General features: G+C 44.0%; 1 protein-coding gene and 1 long non-coding RNA gene across 2 annotated transcripts in view; one reads left to right on the top strand and one right to left on the bottom strand.

Annotated features, from left to right (window-relative positions):
• FAM83E (family with sequence similarity 83 member E) overlaps positions 1-24,115 on the top strand; it is a 105,640-nt gene that overhangs the window by 22,114 nt on the left and 59,411 nt on the right. The window contains exon 3 of the mRNA XM_077259476.1: positions 14,761-14,928. Coding sequence (XP_077115591.1) covers positions 14,761-14,928 — 168 coding nt within the window. The remainder of the gene's footprint in view (positions 1-14,760; positions 14,929-24,115) is intronic.
• Positions 18,496-20,964, bottom strand: LOC143768572 (uncharacterized). Its single transcript, XR_013213951.1, has 3 exons — positions 20,854-20,964; positions 20,661-20,721; positions 18,496-19,563 (listed from the first exon to the last, which is right to left on the bottom strand). It is a non-coding gene; the product is annotated as an uncharacterized LOC143768572 (long non-coding RNA).

Raw genomic sequence — 24,115 nt, 5'->3', positions numbered from 1 at the left:
GCAAAATTTGAGCCTCGCAACAACCATTTCCAATGCTTTATTCCACAAAAAGAAACAAAACTTCATAGCTGCATGCTGTTATTGTAAATCAGTCATCACAAAATAAATGAAATACTAAATAACTTGAAAACAAAATGTCATGAGGTTACTGCAACAGAGAGGAGCCAGAAGACCTCTGATGAAGACATCCGATAGCTCCTACTCCTGCGCTAAGAAGAAGCACTTCACCTTTTTAATGGTGTTTATTTCTTTTGGCAGAACATAAGCCATGTTGGAAACTCTAAACTCTCAGCTGAGCTCAATTAGCCAATCCCATCCCCTCAGTAATCTGGGTCTTGATTCAAACCCACGTCAGAGCTAGCATTTGCTGCATGGCTTAGGCAGAGAGGTGTTCATGTGAGAAGGAGTTTTGGAGGAGTTATCTGTGATTGTTGCCTGGTTTGTAAGTGTGGTAATTCCTTTCACACTTCTAAGGGCTAGCTCAGGAGATAAGACAAAGTTGGCAGCCCCGGCATCTTCACCTTCAGAAGTACCCCAGGAAATAGTGCGAGCTAGGGCACTCCTAATGTTAAGGACAGGGAAAGAGCCACTGGTCCCGAGTCACCCGACAGCTAAGTCGTGACACACAAAAATGTATGGAGCCAAATACAGCCTTCTCGAACATCTGCTGGCATACTGACTCAGAATGGTTCCACAAACATTCACCTAGTGGTGAGCGCTCATATTACAAATTCCCCATCTTCCAGAAGATATTTTATTTTTCTTCTAGGTCCCCTCCTTTGATGCAATTATCTTAATTCAGAGGACATGACCTGATGAAAGAATGGTTCATGTTTCATGGCGATAGTCTAAAATCAGTTCTAATAAGACTACTTGGTAGGTAGAGCCAATTATGTTATTAAGTTATCAATAGGATCAGGTTTTATTTACCGTATAACTTAGATGTCATAACTGTACAATAACAATGATGTTTCTAAATGGTACCGAAAAGTTGCGCAAGATCTTCTTTGAAAGAATGTATTGTTATTTAGGGCTTTTTCAAAGATCAGTGTTTGTTGTCTGTGTGTTGTCTGTTCTTTTTCCCACTGGCAGCACACCATATGCTTGATGGGTCTATTCAAAGGTCTGAATTTTTTTCTGAACTAATGGTCTGCATAAAGGTCAGAGATACAGGGGGTGAAATAAGTAATGAACACATCACCAATTTTCTAAATAAATATATTTCTAAAGGTGCTATTAACATGAAATTCTCACCAGGTGTCGGTAACAGCCCATCCAATCCACGCAGACAAAGAATATAACAATAGATGACTATAAATTAAGCTTTTTGCGTAATAGTGAGAAACTACACAAGGAAAAAGTATTGAATACATGAAGAAAAAGAGGTGGAAAGCCACGGAAAGTTATGACTCCAGCTAAAATATAGCAGTAACTAGAAAGCAATCCTGCCACTTAGTGAATGATAACATCATCTGGTTCAACTGATGGCTTATAAAAAGGTGTCATTACCAAGGTGACACAGAAGAAACATTTTATAATGGGCAAACCCAGTGAGCTGCCTCAAGACCTTTGCAACCTTATTGTTGCAAAACATACTGATGGCTTTGGTTACAGAAGAATTTCTAAACTGCTGAAGTTTCCAGTGAATACTGTTCGGTCCATAATCCAGAATAGGAAAGTGCATCATTTCACAATATACTGGCCATGACCAGGTTCTTTCCACAAGATTTCAGACAGAGGAGTGAAAAGCTGAAAAGAATTATCAAAAGAACGTCCAAAAGCCAAGTACCAACTCGGTAGAGCTATAGAAAGACCAGGAATCAGCAGGTACAATTCTCTCAAAGAAAATAAATAATGCACTCAATATCCATGGGCTGCATGTAAAACATATTCAAGCACATTTAACATTTTGTCAACAACATTTAGACAATCTTGAGAAATACTGAAAGAATATAGACTGGGCAGATGAGACCAAAATTGAAAGTTTTGGATGCCATAAAACACACTATATTTGGAGGCCAAAAGGCACTGCATGTCATCTCATAAACACCATATCAACAGTGAAGTTTGGAGGTGGGAACATCATGGTGTGGGTCTGTTTTTGAACATATGGCATTGGCAAACTTCATATAATTGAAGGAAGGATAAATGGACAAATGTACAGAGACATTCTTTATGAAAATCTGCTGGCATGTACCAGGATGCTGAAGATGAAACTAGGGTTGAATTTCAGCATGACAATGATCCCAAGTACACAGCAAAGGAAAGTCTCAATTGGTTTCAGAAAAAAATAAAGCTGCTAGAGTGGCCTAGCCAATCACCTGACCTGAATCCAATAGAATATTTATGAAAGGAGCTAAAGCTCTGAGTTCATAGAAGGAACACACAGGAACTTTAGGATTTGTAGAGTGTTTGTTTGTGTGAAAGAATTGACCACACCTGAGCAAGACGTGTGGCTAATTTCTCCATACAGGAGGTATCTTGAAGCTATTATCACCAACAAATGCTTGTGTATGAACTATCAATTCAAATTCAGTAAGTGTGTTCAATATTTTTTATCTGTGACATTTCTCATTATTGCACATAACTTTATTTATAGACATCTATGGTTTGATTTCTTTGTCTTTGTGGATTGGATAGGTTGTTACCCACATCTGGTGAGATTTTCATGTCAATAGCAGGTTTAGAAATATATTTACTCAGAAAATTGGTGACATGCTCAATACTTATTTATCCCACTGTATGTCACATTCAGATCCATTTGCAGACAAATCTCATTCATTCAAGTTGATGAATTCATGTACTGCTCATTTTTCATGGATCCATTGCTAGGTAGCAGGAAGGAAACCTTCCAATTTATTTTACGGGTGAGAAAAACAGGTAGATAACAACAAGTAGATGCACAGGACGCAAACCGATAAACAGATACTGTATATGAATCGTCAGAGCTTAGTAAACACAAAATGGACATGAATGTACGGCTAAGACTTCATATTTCACAGATTTCCCTAAAGTTACATGAATGTTCAAAAATAGAAAAACTATCTATGGCCCTTTACTAGAGTTGGATGGCTTATCCTATTTCTGATTGGCCCCTTTAATTTTATTCTATGGGGACAAATCCTAATTTCTGTTTGTGTGTCAAAGATTGCGTTCAACTGGTAAACTGTCTGATATTTGGAACTTTTAGCTAGCTTAAATTGTTCTAAAAAGAATCCTGCCATGCAGATCCAACTGGCCAAAAAAAAGCAAACAGGCATAACTTGAAGCTCCTAGGTAACAGTACACAATCTGAGACAAGGTTGTATAATCTATCAAGTGACATTTAGATTACTGAAATTATCTAATGAAGAAAAGAGAACAGTCAAGTGTATTGCGGTCTCTGGGGAGCGCAGAGGAGGCAGATAAGTCAGATGGAATGATAAGTTCACCGCAGCTCCAATCGTGTGTCTCCAATGGAGGATAGGTGCAGGAGTGGAATGCAGTAGTCTATATGGTGCAGTAGTGGAATGAAAAAACGGTCAAAGGAGCGCTAGGAACTACAGGGCACAGGTGTATTAGATGAATCCACAACGCGTTTCGACGATAACCCCGTCTTCATCAGATGGAGAAATCTCCACCTGATGAAGACGGGGTTACCGTCGAAACGCGTTGTGGATTCATCTAATACACCTGTGTCCTGTAGTTCCTAGCAATCCTTTGACCCTTTTTTTCATTCCACTATTTTTCTCATATAGACCTTCTTTCTTTTTTCTTAAAGAAGCACTCTTCCTCCCATCAAAGATTTTATCCTCTTAATATATTGCAATTGTCATATTATTGCAAGTGTCATAACACTTTGTACTTGCAATTGCTCATTTTGCCTTTTTACCCAATTAAATCTTGTTTTCCACTAGGTCTATGAAATCACGTGATTAAAAATTGACTAACTGAATGCTTCTAAACTCTATGTAGAAACAGGAGGAACATTATACCTGCATCACTCATGAGTCACTACAAAAGTCCCTGGCAGGAGGAGGAGCAGCTGGGTCAGGAGTTGAATACAGGAATGATTTATGCAGGGAAAAGAGACTTCCTGTTTCTACATAGATCAGAGAAAAGAGAAGAATTAGCTGGGTAAAAAAGGCAAAATGAGCACGTGTAAGTACACAGTGCTATATAATATGATGACTGCAATATATTAAGAAGATAGAAACTTTGAAGGGAGAAGTGCTTCTTTAATGGGTTAAAAACCATGTTAGGCCTCCTTCACACTTCGTGGTGATTCCTGTACAGGAAAAAACAGTACTGGTGTATGTATGTGACATCCGTTATATCTGTGTTTTGTCCGTGTTTGCTGTCCATATGTCAGTGTGTCCGTGTGTCTCATCAGTGTACCGACCATGTGTAGGTGTGACATGTACCGGCGGCTGAAGAAAACTACAATCATTGTCTCCTGGTTGCACGCCTGCAGGAGACAATGATGAGGGCTGCCTTCAGCAGCCGACCGGCACCCCTGAGAACAGCACAAACTGTGCCACTTGTTCCCAGGCATCGGTACTTGTCATGCTGATGACACACGGATGACTCAGAGTGCACGTGTGCAGCACGAATTTTGTCCATGTGTAGAAATCGCAGGAATGTGGAACGTCGCCACAAACAGGAGGCAGACCAAGAGTCAAAGTATTTATTTAACAAAGAACAAGACTCCTCGCAGGGAGTAGGGATTGAAGGGTGAAGGTAAGTAATGGGGCAAAACTGGGAGGATGGCAGTGTAGGATAGGGATGAACGGAAGTTCAGTAATAAAGAGGTTAAACTTATCGGACTGTAGACTTCTGATGTGAGGAAGTTCAAGGTTCCAATGGTGGCATCGGCAACAGTGGCGCGGGTTGTCTCTGACAGGCCGGAATCCAACGGTGGCACCTACAACAGACCGACAACATCCGTTAGCTTTGCAGCTAACAGACGTTTGAGCAGATAGTTCACCCTTTTCTTGATCATCAGCGGAAACCGTAGGGACTTCTTGCTCGAGTTCCTCAGTTTGGGGACTTAGTCCTGCCAATACATTTCAATAGCTCCCCCTCTCCTTGACAGGCACATTCCCGCCAGACCTGGATTCGGATGCGTTTAGACCATGCAGGCCAGACGCTTCGTCATCCGCGCTGTAGTCAGCAGGATCTTGGGAGCTGACGGCTGGCAAACTTTCCACCTCAGGGGATGACACTATCGGCTCTTCCTTCTCATCGACGAGAACTGTAGGAGTGGGCGTCTCGGGAACACTTGTCACCTTCTCTCCTTTGTCGGGAGCTTGTGGCAAGCATGATGGCGATTTACTCCAATGGACTGCTCGGGCAGCCATCCCTTCCTCCTCTTCGGGTCAAATCTCACTGTTAGGACCTCTAGACCCAGGTTGGAATTCTGCCAGAGTCGCCACCACGCGTCGGGACAGCGCAGGCATTTTACCGTGGACAGTTGACACCCTCTCTATCTCTTCTCGCCGTCCAAAGTCATGGCACTGCCTTGCTCTTAGGGGGGCTCTTCTCCTCTGGCCATACCATTCCCTCCAGGGGCGACATTCCCTCCAATTAGCAGGACCTTCAAAGGAGTGAGCGGATCTTTGCCATTGTTTTACTTGGGTAGGGCAATTTCTGGACAGGTGTCCCACTCTTCTGCATGCCCAGCACTCACATTGTAAAGATTATAAGGGATAACTCAGGAGACTCTTTGTATGGAACAAGACAACTACAGGACACAGTTTTATAAGTGGTAAAGTCTATATTATCACACGGTGATTCAAACAGGTGCAGAGGGAAACTCAAGTCCACAACACTTGATGTAAATATTAAACGCAGCTTAACAGTCTATAGGAAACTTCAGAGGAAAATGCAATCACGCAGAAAGTCTATGAAGCACAATTATTCTTGAGGATACTTGACACGAATAAGTCCTTGGTAGTCCAAACACAGATAGATATGCTTATAAGGCAGTTCAAATAATATCTTAGCACAACCAGGGAGGCCTGGGTAGAAGTCTCAGGTTTAAGCAGAGCAGCAACAACTTACATGTCCAGCAAATGCAGATGGAAACAAACACAAGCAGCCAGATGGAGGATTACTGGAAACCGATGTATGCAGCAGAAACTCAGAGCTGATTAGCAGCATCTCAACACAGGTTCACAGGAGCAGGTGCAGGTGCAGGTGCAAAGCCAGGGAGTCATCAGGAGCTGGATGCAAGGCAGAATACTCTAGCACAGACTAAAGGCTGGGGTGGAGTTATATAGCAGGAAGACACAGTGCACATGAGACCAAAGACGCCATCTTGGAAAAGGGCAGTAATGCATAAAAGGTAGTCAAAATGTTCAGAGTCCTGACATTACTCCCTCCTTAGAAGCGGCCTCAGGACGATCCAGGACCTGGTTTCTCAGGGAATCTTTGATGAAAACGAGAGATCTTCTGTTGGGCATTGATGTTTTCCACAGGTTCCCAAGAGTCTTCCTCAAGGGGATATCCCTGCCATCTTATAAGATATTGGAGCCGATTCCTGCGAATCCTGGAATCAATAATTTCCTCCACCACAAATTTTTCTTGCCCATCAATCACCACAGGCTGCGGAGGTGGCACAACACGACCCTGGAAGGTATTAGGAGATACAGGCTTTAGTAAAGATACATGAAAAACTGGGTGTACCTTCATAGTCCTAGGCAGCTTCAGACGGCAGGCCACAGAGCTCACAATACCGTTGATCTTGAAAGGGCCAATGAATTTCTGTCCAAGTTTTTGTGAAGGAATGTTTAACTTCAGATTCTTAGTTGATAACCACACGGAATCTTCTACCTTGAACATGGGTGAAGATTTACGCAATCTATCAGCCGATCTCTTATAACGTTCTTGAGCCGTGGTCAGGGATTCCTTCAGAACCTCCAGATTTTGCCTCATCTCAGTCAGCCTTTCCTCAACTGCTGGAACCGGAGAATTAATATGAGACCTAGGTAAGATACATGGATGATAACCCAGATTGGCAAAGAAAGGAGTGAACTTAGTGGAGGCACTCTGAGAATTGTTGTATGAAAATTCGGCTTACGTCAGTAATTACAACCAATCATCTTGGATATGGCAAACATAGCATCTTAGATATTGTTCCAACGTCTGGTTGGTACGCTCAGTCTGACCATTTGTCTGGGGATGGTAAGTGGAAGAGAGACAGACATTAATATTGAGTGCAGGGCAAAACCCCTTCCAGAATCTTGAAGTGAACTGTACTCCACGGTCAGAGATGATCTCATCTGGGGCCCCATGCAGCCGGAAGACATTCTGAATAACCAAGTTCACTTTATCCTTAGCTGAGGGGAGGCCGGTGCATGGAACAAAATTAGCGGCTATAGTCAGGCGATCAAATACTACCATGATCGTATTCATGCCCCCCGATGTAGACAGCTCCACAATAAAGTCCATTGATATAGACCCCCAAGGTCGGGACGGAACAGGTAATGGTTGCAGGAGACCCGTAGGTGCCACACGAGGAGTCTTGTAAAGAGCACATACCTCGCAAGAGAGAACATAGTCCTTAGTGTCCTTCAGGCAAGTTGGCCACCAGAAACATCAGCTTAGGAACTCTTGTGTCTTCTGTACCCCCCTGTGACCAGCCAACTTGGAGTCATGTACCAACTTGAGGATCTGCAGACGGATGGCCTCAGGGACGTAGATACGTCAATCTCTGAACCACATGCCACCCTTAAAGACAAGATTAATATCAACAGGTGGGTTGGCCAGAAATACATCACCGTCATAAGCCTCCCTGCACTTCTTGCACAAGTCCTGATCGTGGATAACTCTGATGAAATTGGCATCAGATAGAATGGTCTTGGACGGGGCTCCAGGTACGGAATCCGCAGCATGGATTCGGGATAAAGCATTAGCCTTCCCATTACGAGAACCTGGACGGTACGAAATAACAAAATTAAATTGATTTAAAAATAAATTCCAAAGAGCCTGATGAGGAGAAAGACATCTAGCGGATCTGAGGAACTCTAAATTGCGATGGTCAGTAAGAACTACGATCTGTTGTGCAGCTCCTTGCAGATGATGCCTCCATTCCTTGAAAGCCACAATAATAGCCAGCAATTCCTTGTCTCCCACATTGTAATTCTTCTCTGCTGAGGTTAGTCTAAGGGAAAAGAAAGCACAAGGATGTAGCAGACCCTTCTCTCCAGTTCTTTGGGAGAGAATAGCCCCCAAAGCATTATCAGAAGCGTCCACCTCCACAATGAAAGAAAGTGTTGGACCTGGGTGTATCAACAGCGGTGCTGAGGTGAAACAGATCTTAAGCCGATCAAAAGCTTCTTGAGCCTGTGATGACCACTTAAAGGGCTTTTCCTTCTTTGTCAAAGAAGTAATGGGACAGACAATATCAGAAAAATTTTGAATAAAACGTCTGTAGAAATTTGCAAAACCAATAAAACGTTGCACCTCCTTAACGTTCTTGGGAACCGCCCAGTCAAGGATAGCCTGAATCTTACCAGATTCCATGTTCAGCCCCTGGGGAGAAATGATATAACCTAAGAACTGTATCTCAGAACGATGAAACTTGCATTTCTCCAGCTTGATATACAGATGGTTCTCTTTCAGACGTCTTAAAACAGCTTTGACATGTTCTTCATGTTCCTGTAGAGAGTCAGAAAAGATTAGAATATCGTCCAAATAGATCACCACAAACTGGTCCAACAAATCTCTGAAAATGTCATTAGCAAGGTGTTGAAATGTTGCAGGGGCATTACAAAGCCCAAAGGGCATCACAAGATATTCAAAGTGTTCATACCGGCATCGGAATGCTGTCTTCCACTCATCCCCTGGACGAATACGCACCAAATTATAAGCCCCACGAAGATCCAGTTTAGAGAACACCTTAGCATGGCGGACTCTTTCCAGTAATTCAGGAATCAGAGGCAAAGGATAACGATTCCGTACGGTTACCTTATTGAGCTCTCGATAGTCCACACAGGGTCTCAGGGACCCATCCTTCTTCTTTACAAAAAATATAGGTGCCCCTGCTGGTGAAGAAGAAGGACGTATGAAGCCTTTGGCCAGATTTTCATCAATATACTCCTTTAAGGCTTGAAGCTCAGGTGCTGCCAAAGGATATACATTACCAAAAGGAATAGCTGCCCCAGGAAGCAACTCAATGGGACAGTCATAATGCCTATGTGGAGGAAGCTGATCTGCATTCTTCTTGTCACAGATGTCAGAGAACTCTTTATATGCTGAAGGTAAAGTAAATACCTGTACTGGAGGATCCGTAGCTGTGGACTCGGAGACAGCTTCAGTTAATGCTGAGTTGCTCCTTGTTGGAAAGATAATCTCCTTGGTCTCCCAGTTGATAGTTGGATTCTGAGAACACAGCCAAGGGATGCCTAAAATCACAGGAAAATGAGGAGAAGAAATTAACAAGAAAGAGAATTGCTCTTGATGATTAGGCTCCAACAAAATCTCAAGGGGTGTGATCTCCTGATCCACAGGCCCGGAGATTAAAGGTGACCCATCTACTGTTTCCATGGTAATTGGAGAGGCTCTTTGCTGAATTTCAATACCATGCTCCTTGGCAAATGCGATATCCATAAAATTGCCACCTGCATCAGAGTCAATCATAGCTGCACTGGAAATCCACTGTCCTGTACACAGGATCTTAATTGGGAAAGAACAGTGAGAGTTCTTTTCATTTAGCTCCTTGGCTGGTGAAGTCATAGAAAGTGAATGGAATACAGCGTTTAAAGGCAGGCTACATTCAGAGATGTCAGATTCATCATCATAGTTGTCATACTCCCCTACTGCTGCTAGCACCTTGTTAGGCCGCTTGGGACACTTGGGACAGTTGATTAGAAAGTGGTCAGACTGGCCGCAGTAGAAACATAGACTTTCTTGAAGGCAATGCTCCCGGCGCTCATTACTCTCGCGCCTCTGAACAGAATCAATTTGCCTGGGCACCTCCTCTACCTTGTGAGATGTTTTACCTGCAGGCTCTTTGGAAGGAAGGGAAAAGTTAGAAATACGGTTATATGCAGCAAACTTCTCCTGCCTACGCTCAGTAAGGCGAATGTTAATGCGCACACAATGCTGTATAAATGTTTCTAGCTCTTGTGGTGATTCAGAGCGAGCTAATTCATCCTTTACAATGCTAGACAGACCCCTTTTAAAAATAGGTAATTGTGCATAACTGTCCCAATTAGTATCTACCACTAATCTCCTGAATTCAGTAGCATACTCAATAACAGAATGTTTAGCCTGGCGTAAAGACAATAAAGCAGATTCAGTGGTTGCACGGCGATTAGGGTCATCAAACATTAATGCCATAGCGGCCAAAAAATTGTCCAAATTATTTAACCGCGGGTCACGAGACTCAATCATTGGATTCGCCCAGGCGAGCGCTCGTGCGGTCAGCAGCATTATTACACACAATACTTTGGATCTATCATTAGGAAAACGGTCAGCATGCACATCAAAATATAGCATACATTGATTCACAAAGCCACAAAATTTGTCACGATCACCATTAAATCTGAATGGGGGCAACTTAGGTGGGCTAGCTGGTGGCAGGTGCCCAGATGGTAAAGTCGCTTGTGCAGCCATTTGCGTGCTTATGTCCTGAAAAGCCTTTCCATACTGGGACTCTATACCAGCAAGTTTGTTTTCCTGGGCTGCCATGCGGGTGCTTAAGTCCTGCAAAGTTTGTCCAAACACTTGTTGATTGTGTTCAAAGCTTCCAAACTTCTTTTGCAGACCTTCCAGATCTTTCTGCAGTGATCTAATTATGGAGAACACCTGCTCTAGTCTGCTTTCTGCAGTCATTGTTCCAGCAGTCTCCTCTTTTGTGGCTGTTAAGATTATAAGGGATAACTCAGGAGACTCTTTGCATGGAACAAGACAACTACAGGACACAGTTTTATAAGTGGTAAAGTCTATATTATCACACGGTGATTCAAACAGTTGCAGAGAGAAACTCAAGTCCACAACACTTGGTGTAAATATTAAACGCAGATTAACAGTCTAAAGGAAACTTCAGAGGAAAATGCAATCACGCAGAAAGTCTATGAAGCACAATTATTCTTGAGGATACTTGACACGAATAAGTCCTTGGTAGTCCAAACACAGATAGATATGCTTATAAGGCAGTTCAAATAATATCTTAGCACAACCAGGGAGGCCTGGGTAAAAGTCTCAGGTTTAAGCAGAGCAGCAACAGCTTACATGTCCAGCAAATGCAGATGGAAACAAACACAAGCAGCCAGATGGAGGATTACTGGAAACCGATGTATGCAGCAGAAACTCAGAGCTAAGTAGCAGGATTTCCACACAGGTTCACAGGATCAGGTGCAGGTGCAAAGCCAGGGAGTCATCAGGAGCTGTATGCAAGGCAGAATACTCTAGCACAGACTAAAACCAAAGACGCCATCTTGGAAAAGGGCAGTAATGCACAAAAGGTAATCAAAATGTTCAGAGTCCTGACACATGTCTGCGTCTGTCTGGTGGACGCTTTCTTCTGGATCTTCAGCCTCTGCGGCAAGCGTATCCCATCTGTGAACGCTCTTTGCTCCACGACCTGGAAGCAAATTTCGGAGCAACTGCTGGGGTACCTCTGATGCTCAGCACCTCCCCTCTAACTTCTATTCTTCACTGTGAAGTACCTCAGGATATGACACTGGGCTTCAGAACAGCAGCAATGGGCTCTCTTCATGCTTTTGGCTTGGCTTTACTCGCAAGCGTTGTCTCAGAGCCTGCTTCAGCAGCACTTCACATAGGTCTGTCACTAGCTGGTCTCGCAGCACTAAGTCAATGGACCCTATGCCTACTCCGTCTTTGTGAGCAATGACAGTATGGAGTTCCAGCAGCACATTCATGAATTGTGTCACCGTCTCCCCCTCTCTTTGAATACACCTGAACAGGCACATATGTAACTCCCCTATGTCTGTAGGGTCCCCATGCATCTCCTCAAGTATTAACAACACTTTTCCCAGAGTGTCTCTCATCTGAGGGGGTCACAAGATGACAGAGTCCCTAGCCTCCCCGTCCAAAGCCATCACTGCTACCTCTGCTTCCAGGGCTGGGGTCATGGGATGCATCTTCAACATCCCCCTTAAGCGCTCAGTCCAACTCCATTACTCCCATTGAACTTTGGCATGTTATTTAAACAAGGCTCCCAGGGAAATGCTGGATCTAGGCCCCCCTCTAACAGCTTGATCTGCCACCACTGCACCATTGTGCGACATCCTGCCGACTACGCCAAGTGTAGTAATTGCAGGTATGCGGGATGTCGCCACAGACAGGAGGCAGACCAAGATTTAAAGTATTTATTTAACAAAGAACAATACTCATGGCAGGCAGTAGGGGGTGAAGGGTGAAGGTAAGAAATGAGGCAGAACTGGGAGGATGGCAGGGTAGGATAGGGACGACCGGAAGTTCAGTAATAAAGAGGTTAAACTTATCAGACTGTAGACTTCTGATGTGAGGAAAGTTCACGGTTCCAACGGTGGGACCGGCAACAGTGGCACGGGTCGTCTCGACGGAGTCTCTAACAGGCAGGAATCCAACGGTGGCACCGACAACAGCGGCGCAGGTCGTCTCGTCGCAGTCTCTGGGAGGTAGGAAGATTTCCCGTGCTTAAAACGTATCTAGCACGGTACTGAGTCTAGTATGGGAAACCATCGTAACAGGACTTTGCTCCGCTGTGTACACAAGTCCTTGGTAGAGAAGCTCTGGCCTAGCCGTCTGTCTCTCTCTGTGTTGCACACTCAGTGCAGCCTCTGCCTTCAACTAGGGTCACCTACTAGCATGGAGGGTAGCGGGGAGCTGACAGTCAGTCATCCACAAACGGAGGACCTGTATGCAGAGGTCTGTCAAGTATGTGGTCACTCTTGGGCAGAGAGTGTGCAGTACTCACTATCACGCCGGGTGCGGCACCTGGCTTTGCTCCACACAGCTCCGCTCTGCTGGCACAGCTCTGCACATCTCCGCTCTGCTGGTTTGGCTCTTCACTGCTGGCATGGCTCTGCTGGCACAGCTAATCTCCCCAGCACTACATCTCCTATCCCGGACAGCAGCAGCTCGGCCTGTCACAGGCCCAGCACTTTAAGATGGGGGAAGCAGAGCGTGCTGCTCACCACTCTGCACGCTGCACTTACTTGGTGCCAAAGCCTCCTACAGCGCATGCTTTTCCTTCTTATACTCCTGTGGCTGTGCGCTCTTTCTAGGCTCTCCCCGTCCCCTCCTCTCAGCAGGAAGCTCCGTCTCTCTCTCAGACCTCCCTCCGGCAGCAGGGGAAGGTCCGCCTTTCTCAGGCTTTCCCCCGGAAACAGAGGTTGCAGCCCTTTCAGTTCCGGACATGGAATGCAGGTACCTGTGGTCCAGTCTTTCTCCTTACCTTTGCTGTGCAGAAAAAAATGACATGTCTGCATGTTTTTCACACGACACACGGTCCGTGTGAAAAACCTGACACCACCAACATTGAATAAAATTTGTGTGCATATGTGCGACCCTTAAATAATGGTCCACATATAGACATACAAACCTGAATAAGACCTTAACATGACTAGTTGTTAGTGATGAGCGAGTGTACTTGTTGCTCGGGTTTTCCTGAGCACGCTCGGGTGGTCTCCTAGTGTTTGTGACTGCTCGAAGATTTAGTTTTTGTTGATACAGCTGCATGATTTACAGCTGCTAGCCAGTCTGAGTACATGTGGGTGTTGCCTGGTTGCTAAGGAATTCCCTCATGTATTCAAGCTGTCAAGAAGTCGCAAATCATGCAGCTGTGGCAAGGAAAACTAAATCTCAGAGCAGTCACAAATACTCGGAGACCACCCGATCATGCTCGGGAAAACCAGAGCAACGAGTACACTCGCTCATCAATACTAGTTAGGTTTTTTTTTATTACAATTCATGTAATTATATAAGAAATCTTAGAATCACATGATCAATTAATCACATGACTTACAAATAAAAAATGCAACCAAAAAAGGGAACGTAAAAAATTGGGTACTAAAGCATATATATAAAAAAATAAACTGCAGGATCTTTTACATGCATTATTATTTTATATAAAATAGCAAAAATAAGTTTGTGTATAGGCACCCATGATGGTTTTAACGTGATGTTATTTGGATGGTAACGTGTAGAAACAGACACACTGATCAAACTCTGGTGAACATTTTATTCAGAACACTGATGAACCTCGTGACCGTTTTTGCTTACATGACCATCACTGACAACTCAATAAGCCCTAAGACTATGTGCAGACAATCAGTAACTGCCGTCTATTGAACGCAGGTGATTCCGCATGTGATCACTGAACCGTGCGAATTCACCACGTCCAATACATTGTAGGGTGAAATTTCTCTTGTGGAGACTATGCTGTAACATCTGGATGCTGCAGGTTGGACACTGCACAAATACGCAGCATCCAACCCGCAGTGTTTACTGACCGTGTGCACATACCCTAAAGCTTTATTCACACATCAGTATTTTTGATCAGTATTTGTATGCCAAAACAAGGAGTGTCTACTAAACACAGAACAATCTTTCAATCATAGTTTTTCTCTGTAAGTTCCATTCCTGGTTTTGGCATACAAACACTGATTTCTGAATAAACCCTAACAGGAATAAACAACTGCTAAAACCTGGAGCTTATAACTGTTATGTTATTTTCCCTTGAAATCAGACATTGGGAAAAAATCTTCCCTGTTCAGATCCTCCAGGAAGGAAGGAATTACCGTGAGTAACTTTAGGTTTTTCTTTTAGGTCATTGCAGTGGTGATGGACATATTCACAGATCCAGATATTTTCTTAGACATGTATGAAGCAGCTACAAGACGCATGGTTCCAGTCTACATCATCCTAAGTTTACAACATTTGGCTTCATTTATTCATATGGTAGAATCAACCGGAGTCAATGTTAGATTCACAGAGGTACAGTTTCCACTCTTTTCTTATATCTACTGATTTTAAAAACAATAATTTCTCTTACATTATTTCCTAAAGTTTGACAATTGTGAAGAATTTGGAATAATGTGTTAAATTGCGACAGTCTAGAAAATCTCAAGGCTGCAATATTGTAATATTTCTGTTTACGGAGCTTTAGTTTCATTCTCATATGGCAGAAATATTGTAGAAGTCTACTGTTGACATGAGTTTCCATTCTTGATGGCTTAGTCTAGGTTCTCACACAAACACTGCTCTTTGCAGAGCTTTGTATCGGGGGGTTCTATCAGTATCCCCTAAAAACAGAATTCTGACAGAAAATCCAACAAGCCATAAAAAAGCCATTCACTATTATAAGGATGATGTAATCACTTTTGTCTCTGTTTGGCCACCCTCCTGGCAGTGTTGTTTTTTTTTAAGATGTGCATAAAAATATGTCAGACCTTGTTTGTATGCATGTCTGAAAAAGAAAAACACTGGCAAGACAGTCCAAACAGTGTCCAAAACAACTGCACTGGCATCATAAAATAAATGGCTTTATCAGGGTTACCTTCAGATTCCTGTTTTTTGGGGATTGTAACCAGAATCCTGATGCTGTTATGCATGGAGAACAATGTTTGTATATGTATCTAGCCTTAAAAAAGATCTTGAAATCAACATCTGTGATGGTCAAAGATTTTTATCTTCTCTTTACTCTTCTTTAGACTTAGAAAATATTATAAAAGGAGCTGAATGTTAACTGGTAAAATATCTTTGTGGTTATTAGTAGAGATGAGCTAGCAGCACTAAAATGCTCGGGTGTAGTTGGTATAATCCTACACTCAAAGAGGCTTTGCCCAAAGTGGAAAGCCAGGAAAACAATTATAAGTAGGGTCATCAATAGACCCTAGAAGGCAACAACTGGTGGGCCTTATTCAAATATAACATTAAAACACTTTATGTGCTGCTGTCATCTGGAGTTGTGGAAAAGTCGGGTCTAAGCCATGCTTTGTTCATTGTTATCAGAGTGAAGGTACCTTCACACGAAGCGACGCTGCAGCGATAGCGACAATGATGCCGATCGCTGCAGCGTCGCTGTTTGATCGCTGGGGAGCTGTCACACAGACCGCTCTCCAGCGACCAACGATGCCGAGGTCCCCGGGTAACCAGGGTAAACATCGGGTTGCTAAGCGCAGAGCCGATGTTTACCCTGGTTACCAGTGTAAAATATCGCTGGTATCGTTGCTTTTGCTTTCAAACACAACGATACACGGCGATCGGACGACCAAATAAAGTTCTGGACTTTATTCAGCGACCAGCGACATCACAGCAGGATCCTGATCGCTGCTGCGTGTCAAACTAAACGATATCGCTAGCGAGGACGCTGCAACGTCACGGATCGCTAGCGATATCGTTACAAAGTCGTTTCGTGTGAAGGTACCTTGAGTCTTTCAGCACTTTCTATTGACAGGCAAAAGCACCTGTCTGTTATGACTCCCCTGTGGCACTAAAAATCCGTTCAGACAAGACGCTAGCAGCAGGGCAGCACAACACCTACAAGACATAAAGGGACAGCTCATGCCAATTCGACAGCTTTGAGACACAATAGCTGAAGGTCGCAGAGGAATTAGGGACTACGCTAGTTTGGTCAGCCAGTTATTGCTTGACCATCTTTTAAAACTTTCCTTGTCAAAAATACTCAGTAATAAGGGCATGGATGCTGGGAGGCTGCCATCAAATTGACCCAGACTTTTGACAGTGTACCCCTGCCTCTGTTATACTTGGTGCGTGTCTCCCTCCCCTCTCCTCCTTAGTTGGTCAAGGAAGCTTGCCCCATTCCGCTAGCGTTTTCAACATATTTTCCACAATGGCCTTTGGGTATAGCAACATTTTACAAGACCTCTCCGACTCAGGAAGAAGAGATGCACAGTTCTACTTGTAGCGTGGGTCAGGTATGTTGAATAACCAGTACTCTTTTTTTGGCCAAGTAGAATTTAATGCTAGGGACATGGGAAAAGCAGCAGTACATAAAGTTTGCCATATGTGCCAAGGTCCCTACAGCCATCACTTCCCTGTCTTCAGCATAATGAGGACTCTCCACCTCTTACCCATCCACCTCTTCCTCCTCATTAACATCCTCAGCCCATCCACATTGGAGAGACAGAACAAAGCTTGTGTTTATACTAGCCTTTTTTTCAGCCAGCTCCTATTTCTTCTCCTCAGCCTCCATCTCCTCATTGTTAACCAATCTGTGGTGAACAGATTAAATGAGACTGGGTAGGGTTGTATCTCCCTGTCTCGTGTTTTTCTCTGTATCCTCCTGGTCAGCATGCAAAGCTTCATGCTTATTTGTCAGCAGCAACTGTTTAAATAGTCATAGAAGCAGGATCGTTAGACTGATGATGGTGTCACTGCTGCTCACTGTCTTAGTGTAGTCCTCAAAGTCTTGATGAGCCACACAAATGTATGACATATATGCCCACTCTTTTGTTGTTATGTGTGGAGGTTGACCTGAATACCGACTGGTGGTGGAGCAGGTATTCCATAACTAGCCTCTGTTGCTCACAAAGACTTACCAGCATGTGCAGTGTGGAGTTCCAGAGAGTGGTGATGTCACACATGAATCAGTGAGCTGGTACGTGCAAGAGCTTTTAAGGAAAGTGACCCTGATTCCAGGCATCAGCTCTTGAACCCTTCGAGGCATGCGTTTCATTTTTACTGCTTGCTGGTTGAACGAGATGTGATTGCGGGTACAGACTCTTCGATGTACCCCCTTCTCGGCTGCCCGTAGGAAGTAATGACCTTCCCCCAGGATGCCAACTGTTGTTACCTTGCGGCTAGCGAATCTGCTAGCATTTCTCTAGCCCTGCCTGGTCCTGGCTTGCAAACTTCTCTCTTCTGACCAGCCTAGGTCCCTCAGCCCGCTACTTGCTTGTTCCTTGCTCTCCTATCTGTAATCTGCAAAACACCCAGTGGTGAAAGCTGCAGCTTGGGTTCGGCCTTGGTAGTTCTTGTTAAAGCAGCTGGTTGTGGACAACAGGGTCTTGCCACCTCCACTGTCATGACAGCTTGGTCTGGCTTCGATATTCCTCTGGTTGCTCCCTTGGGAGTCTTGTGGGATTCGACCGTCTTTATTGCCTTGGTGACCAGTAGACTTGTTATTGTTACATTGTATGACTTACTATACTAATTTAATAAAAAAAAATTTTTTAGAGTGTTATATGCCAATTAAATGTACCCCAGAACAGGTTATCCTGTATGGATAAACAATATAATACCGATAATTTTTTGAAAAATTTTGCAGCGGGTTAGATACCAACTATATGTGACACAGAATATGTAATAGTGTATGGGTGTGCAATATATTAACGATACATTTTTTAGCACATTTTTTGAGGGTTATATACCAATAAAATGTGCTCCAGACTGCAGAATAGTCTATGGGATGAGTAATTAATCCAGAAAAACTTTTCAGCTCTTTTTACGTACCACCATAATGCAACAATAACCTTGTTAAACTGTATGGATGAGTCACTGAGTCCATAAAACATTTTTTAATATAAAGAGTTTGAAAGTGTATTTTATGTACTTATACATTCAGAAAGGATTCGCAGAAAGTGCAAAGCCAGTAAAAATTATAAAGAGGGTCATCCATAGATCCCTAAAAAGGCAACAACTGTCAGGCGTCATTAAAATATTTTTAAAGTATAGTTGCTGTACTCCAACACACATAAAGGCTTTGCACAAAGTACAAAGCCAGTAAAAAATTATAAGCAGGGCAATACAGTAATCCTCTTCAGGTACCTGCTTCTTCTTCTCCTTCCTCTAGGGGTTGGGGGACTGCCTCCATCTGTTTCCTGGAACCCAATTTCCAAGTGCCTGGGCTATAAGTGACCCAGCTTCTGGTAGTGCTGGAGTCCCTGACATATAGAAATGAGCAACAGTTCTCTGTGTTACCTGCATCATTGGCTGCTCCCTTATAGGAGGTGAGAATCACAAGGTCAGTACGATCTCTCGGGGGTGCTGGCAGCCTTTTCTCAAGGAGCCTCTCCCATGCCCATTAATTCCTCAAGAAGGGTTCATTATGCTCCCTTCCTTTTGGGATCACACTCACTGCATTCCAGCAATGTTGCCCCTTAATTTTGAGGATTGTAACCCTAGATCAAGCTGTCATCTCTTGCGGCCTTCGAGGCAAGTGTTTTGTCTCTTCTGCCCAATGGGTGAATGAGATGTGATGATGGGTCACAAACTTTTCAATGCACCCCCTTCTCCACAGACAGGTGTAAGTAACTAACACAACTCGGGATGCCAACTCTCGGTACATTACAGTTAGCGAGCCCAACAACATTTATCTAGTCCTGGTGCTGTCTCATCTTGTCCCTTCCGACCAGCCTAGGACCCGCAGTCTGCTCACCAGTTCTTCAATCCTGGCTCTCCCATCTGCAGTCCACCAGAACCCAAGCGATAAAGGATGCGTCCTGGGTTCGGGTCTTGGGGGGTCTGGGATATTGGCTGGATCAGGAACAAAAGCTCTTACCAACTCTGCTGTTGCGTCAGCTTCCTCTGGCTTCGATATTTCTCCGGTCACTCCTCTGGCAGTCTCATGTGCTTCTGCCATCTTTGCTGCACACTAAGCATGTTACACTGAATGGATGACAAATTAAATATAGTAAAATATTTGTAACACTTTTTTGGAGTGTTGTAAATCATAAAAATGTACGCCTATCCTCCGCAACAACGATCACATATTGCAATGCGCTGTGCCACACAGGCTTCTCTCGGGCATCCAGGCTACCTGAAACCCTTCTTGGAGTATCAATACACGACAGGATACCCATAACAAGATATAGAAGCCTCTCACCTATCCTATCAAATCAGTTCTGATGAAGGTTTAGATGTGAAGCGAAAACGTTTAACAACAACGTAATCAATGGATGTATAATAAATGAAACTCTTTTATTGCCATATTTCTTTCTGAGTGCCAAGTTTTTTCTACATTTAATTGAGATCAGCAGATTGATCTGTAGAGGACTGAGTCCAAGCTGAATTTCCTGAATTAATGATCTCATTTCATGGTGACACTTTGAGATTCATGTTTATGAAAAAAAAAAAAAATTGCCTTGCATTATTTCTCACACTGCTGAAAAATCATTGAGTGGCTAATGTGCTAATTTCGACATGCATGGCCACGCTGGCTTCCCTACAACGCCCTGCAGCTGCGACATACTTTGTACATTAGTGTACCATGTACAATATTATCACATTTCTCTCTCTTTTTTACACTCTTTCTCTTTTTCTGTCCTCTTCTCCTTACCAGTACTAAGATCAACATAAATTTATTTACTACAATTTGAATTTTTCGGGTAAATTTAGCAAAGCTGAAAGCTAAATTTCTCTTTTTGGTGAGCGAAGCCAAGAGAGACAGATCCCCAAAAAGACTGGATTGCCCATCACTAGATGACATCACCACCTCGGCACCCAAGTCTGGTTTCCAGGTCTCATACACCTCAGAATCATTATCGCTATCCATGATTTGCCTGACAATTGCCTCTGTGTGGGAAATGGTCTGACCTCTTTGCCTGCCTTATTTCCATTACAAGTTTTCCTCTGGCTCAGCTACTACCACTGTCAGTGCCTCTAGCTTCACGGCTCACAGAGCCAGCAGTTCAACTTGGCTTTAGAATCATGTTTTCCATCTCCTCTGGCACCATGTCATCCAAGTACAAGGGCTGACTGTTTACCTGAAAGAAGTTGACTTATGCAGTATCTTCCTCAGCCACTGTGGTGCTGTGGGTTATTGAACTAAAGGGCAGAACAGAAACAGGTGTCATTGATTGAATGGAAATGTACAACATTAAAGAGATTGTCCACAACTAGGACAACCGCTTCTCGATCTGAAAGTTTGGTTCCTATAGAATAAAAACACATACTCACTCAGTGACAGCGCCATTCCAGCAGTGTTGGGGCTTGCATTCTCAGGGCTCTTGTGCAGTTATGACACGTGAGCCCTGCGCCCAATCAGCTCTGGCATCACTGTCCCTACCTTCGGACAAATAAAATATCAAGAGAAAGTCAGAGAGTAGTGGACAACCCCTTCAAATTTTATGGCAATTGAAGAGGTTGACTGAGTAGAACATTGATTCAAGCTGTCAGAGGTGCAGTCATTCTGCTGAGAGGCAAAGAAGGCCAAGTGTAACCTGCATTTGGTACAATTACTGCCAAGATGGTTGATACCAGGAGTTCTAGTGGTGTTGCTGCCGCTAGCCACTCCCACATTTTTTTACATGGTATCTTTTTTTTTCTCTCTTACGCTACCATTTCAGGGCCGATTTTTGGTTTAACATACATTTTGGACACATGTTAAACGTTTAAGTTCAATTTTGAAAAAATATGGAATCAAGCAAAAATGCTAAGCAGGGATCACATGACAACCAAAAAGGCTAATGCAATACCAGGCTGCCCATAATATAGGTGTGTTTCCAATTTGACAATTTAAACAGAAGTGCTAGGACAGATCCATACAGTTAATTGTCTGAATTTATTGTAATAATTTGTTTGCAAATTAATTTCCTTTTGCCTTAAAACAACATAGCAACAAATGCCAGAAAGTAAAAACAGCCCACAATATAGTTGTGGTGTGTAAGATTGCCTAATCAGAATATTAAAAAAGTTGCACACTTGTTAAATTGTCAGTTATATAGAAAAATGTACCTTTATTTAATTTTCATATGATAGACATTTTTTTGGTTTAAATTCACCCACGCCTTTACCCCTGCTTGCAAATATTCAGTAACCCCCCCATACCTATGTAGCTATGTACGTACATGCACAAATAATAAGTTGTGGTAGCATCCAGCAGCTTTATTGTGGTGCGTGTACTTGTTAAATTAGACTAGCAAAACAGTTGCAAAACTTTAACCTTTTTTTATATTTGCCTTATTATTATTTGTTTTTAATTATTCTATACTTATCTCCAAAAATACAATGTAACCATAAACAGCTATTTTGCAGATTCATGTCCAGAATAAAACATATGACAATCAGTGATGCTAGTCATTACTCATGGACAGGCCGTGAGGCAGAAGAGTCAGACGTTCCCGGGTCAAGATGAAAGCGTACATCAGGTCACTGTCACGCCGTTCTGTCTGTATCTGGTTTTCGGCATGACAATGCATATGTTTGCTTTAACCCTTTACTCTGTTCCCCCTAATTTGAGCTGGGATATTGTTGGCTGTTACCTGGATGGAGCATTCTCAGTTCCCTGCTCTGCTGCGCAGCTGTACATGGTGGTTAGGTCTTTTCTATTTGCATACCTTCCTCAAGTGCGGTCCCTGGTTGCTGCTGTGGAAGCTCTCCACAGGTTGTGAGGTCATTTGCAGCTGGTGCATGACTTTCCATGTGTGTCAGTGCGTGCAGTCACAGCCTGGTGCCCTAAGCAACAGTTCCTGCACTGATTGTGCTGTAATGGTTTCTGTGTGTGCTAAGGGCATGCGCGGCCACACCACCCCTGCTTTTATAAGGGTTAGGGTGTGTACTTGAAATGCTGTCCCCAGCCAATTGCTGAGGGGCAGCTCCCATATAAAGTTCCCCTGCCCTATGGGTGGGGCCTGAGCTACTCACAAAGCTCCTGAACTTTGCTATGTGTGTTTGTGTTCCTGCACCTCTCCTGTCTATGTTTTGGTACCAAAGTCCTTGCCTTGATTCCTGTTTTGCCCTGTTCTGGCACCTGTCCTGGAGGCGGTATATCCAGGCCCAAATCCTTGATCCTGTACCTGTCCTGTACCTGAACCTGGCTTAACGGTCTGCTGTGATTATGTTCCTGGAATCCCCCTGCATCTGGAGCCTCACACCCAGTGACTTTGAGTCTCTTGTAACCGGTGTTTCTGCTGAGCATCTAATACTCTGTGCTCTGACTACCATGCGGTGTTAACCCCGTCTGGCCCACGTCCATTACGGCGGTGCTTGCACCATCAAGCTTGAGTTCCTTCCTAGGTCCGATGCCCAGAGCCTGACGACCGCAGTCTGGAACCTTATGACCGCTGCCTGGAGCTTGGAGCCTACTGACTGGTGGTGCCTGTAGGTCGTGTCGGATGTCCGGAACCGAACGACTCCTGTCTGATGTCTGCCGGGGACCCTGGGTCCAGATGTCCTGATGTCCTGTCTGTACCCTGATGTCCTGCCTGTGTCCTGATGATCTCATGGACCCTGATGTCCTGTCTGTACCCTGTCCTGCCTGCGTCCTGATGACCTTGTGTACCCTGATGTCCTGCCTGTGTCCTGATGTCCCACCTATGTATGCCTCAGTGATCCGTTGGTGCCTTGGGGTCCACTGGGTGGTACTCTTCTGGAGGTGTGGAATCGGGAGCCTGACATCGTCATGTTTTGTTTATGTACCGTGTGACTTTACTTTAGAAACTTTACTTTCTCTATACCTGAAGTTGTGCAGCGTAATCAAGTCCTACTTGTCTCTTTCCTTGTCCACATGCTCAGCTGCCACAGAACCCCGTCTCTGCCCTCCCCTAGATCGGGTTGGCCCGGGTCCCCCTCTGCGGTTTAAAGGGTCCGTATTGCGTCCCACGCCTTCTGAGGTTGGTCGGCTTGGGGGCATCTATGAGGTGGGCCGCATCTGCGGCTGCAGCTGACCATGACAGTCACAGTCCAGGGTCAATAACAAGACAAAGCAGATCATAAGCCAAAGGACAAGACAAAGGGATATTCAGAACATGGTCCAAAGGGTCAGGCAGCAGAAGATCAGAACTCAGAGCAACAGAATCAGACTAACACTCACCAAGAAGCACAAACTATGTCTGTCAGGGATCACGGGTAGACAGCTCGGTTAAGTAGCTGGGCAATCACCAGAACTCTGAACATCTGCAGAAAGTCAAAGCCAGAGCATCCTTAAGAGTATCCGTAAGGCCACGGCAAAAATGACACCTGAGAGCAGCATCATTCCATAGAACCTCAGCTGACAATCCCAAGACCTCTGAACTATAATCCTCAGCGGTGCAGCCCCTCTGCATCAGGTACATGATTTTAGCCTCTGCAACCTGGACCCTATCAGGTTCGTCATAAAACATCCCTAAAGCGTCAAAAAAGGTGTCAACATAAGAGTGTTCTGGTTATAGTGGGGAAAAAGAGAATGTCCATGTCTGAGGACCCCCACACAATATAGACATAATTATACCCAACTGCTGGG

This window comes from Ranitomeya variabilis, chromosome 4 (assembly GCF_051348905.1).
Source record: "Ranitomeya variabilis isolate aRanVar5 chromosome 4, aRanVar5.hap1, whole genome shotgun sequence".
In the NCBI taxonomy this organism is placed as follows: domain Eukaryota; kingdom Metazoa; phylum Chordata; class Amphibia; order Anura; family Dendrobatidae; genus Ranitomeya; species Ranitomeya variabilis.
Note: the sequence above shows the minus strand (reverse complement) of the source record. Positions and strands in the feature narration are given on the sequence as shown.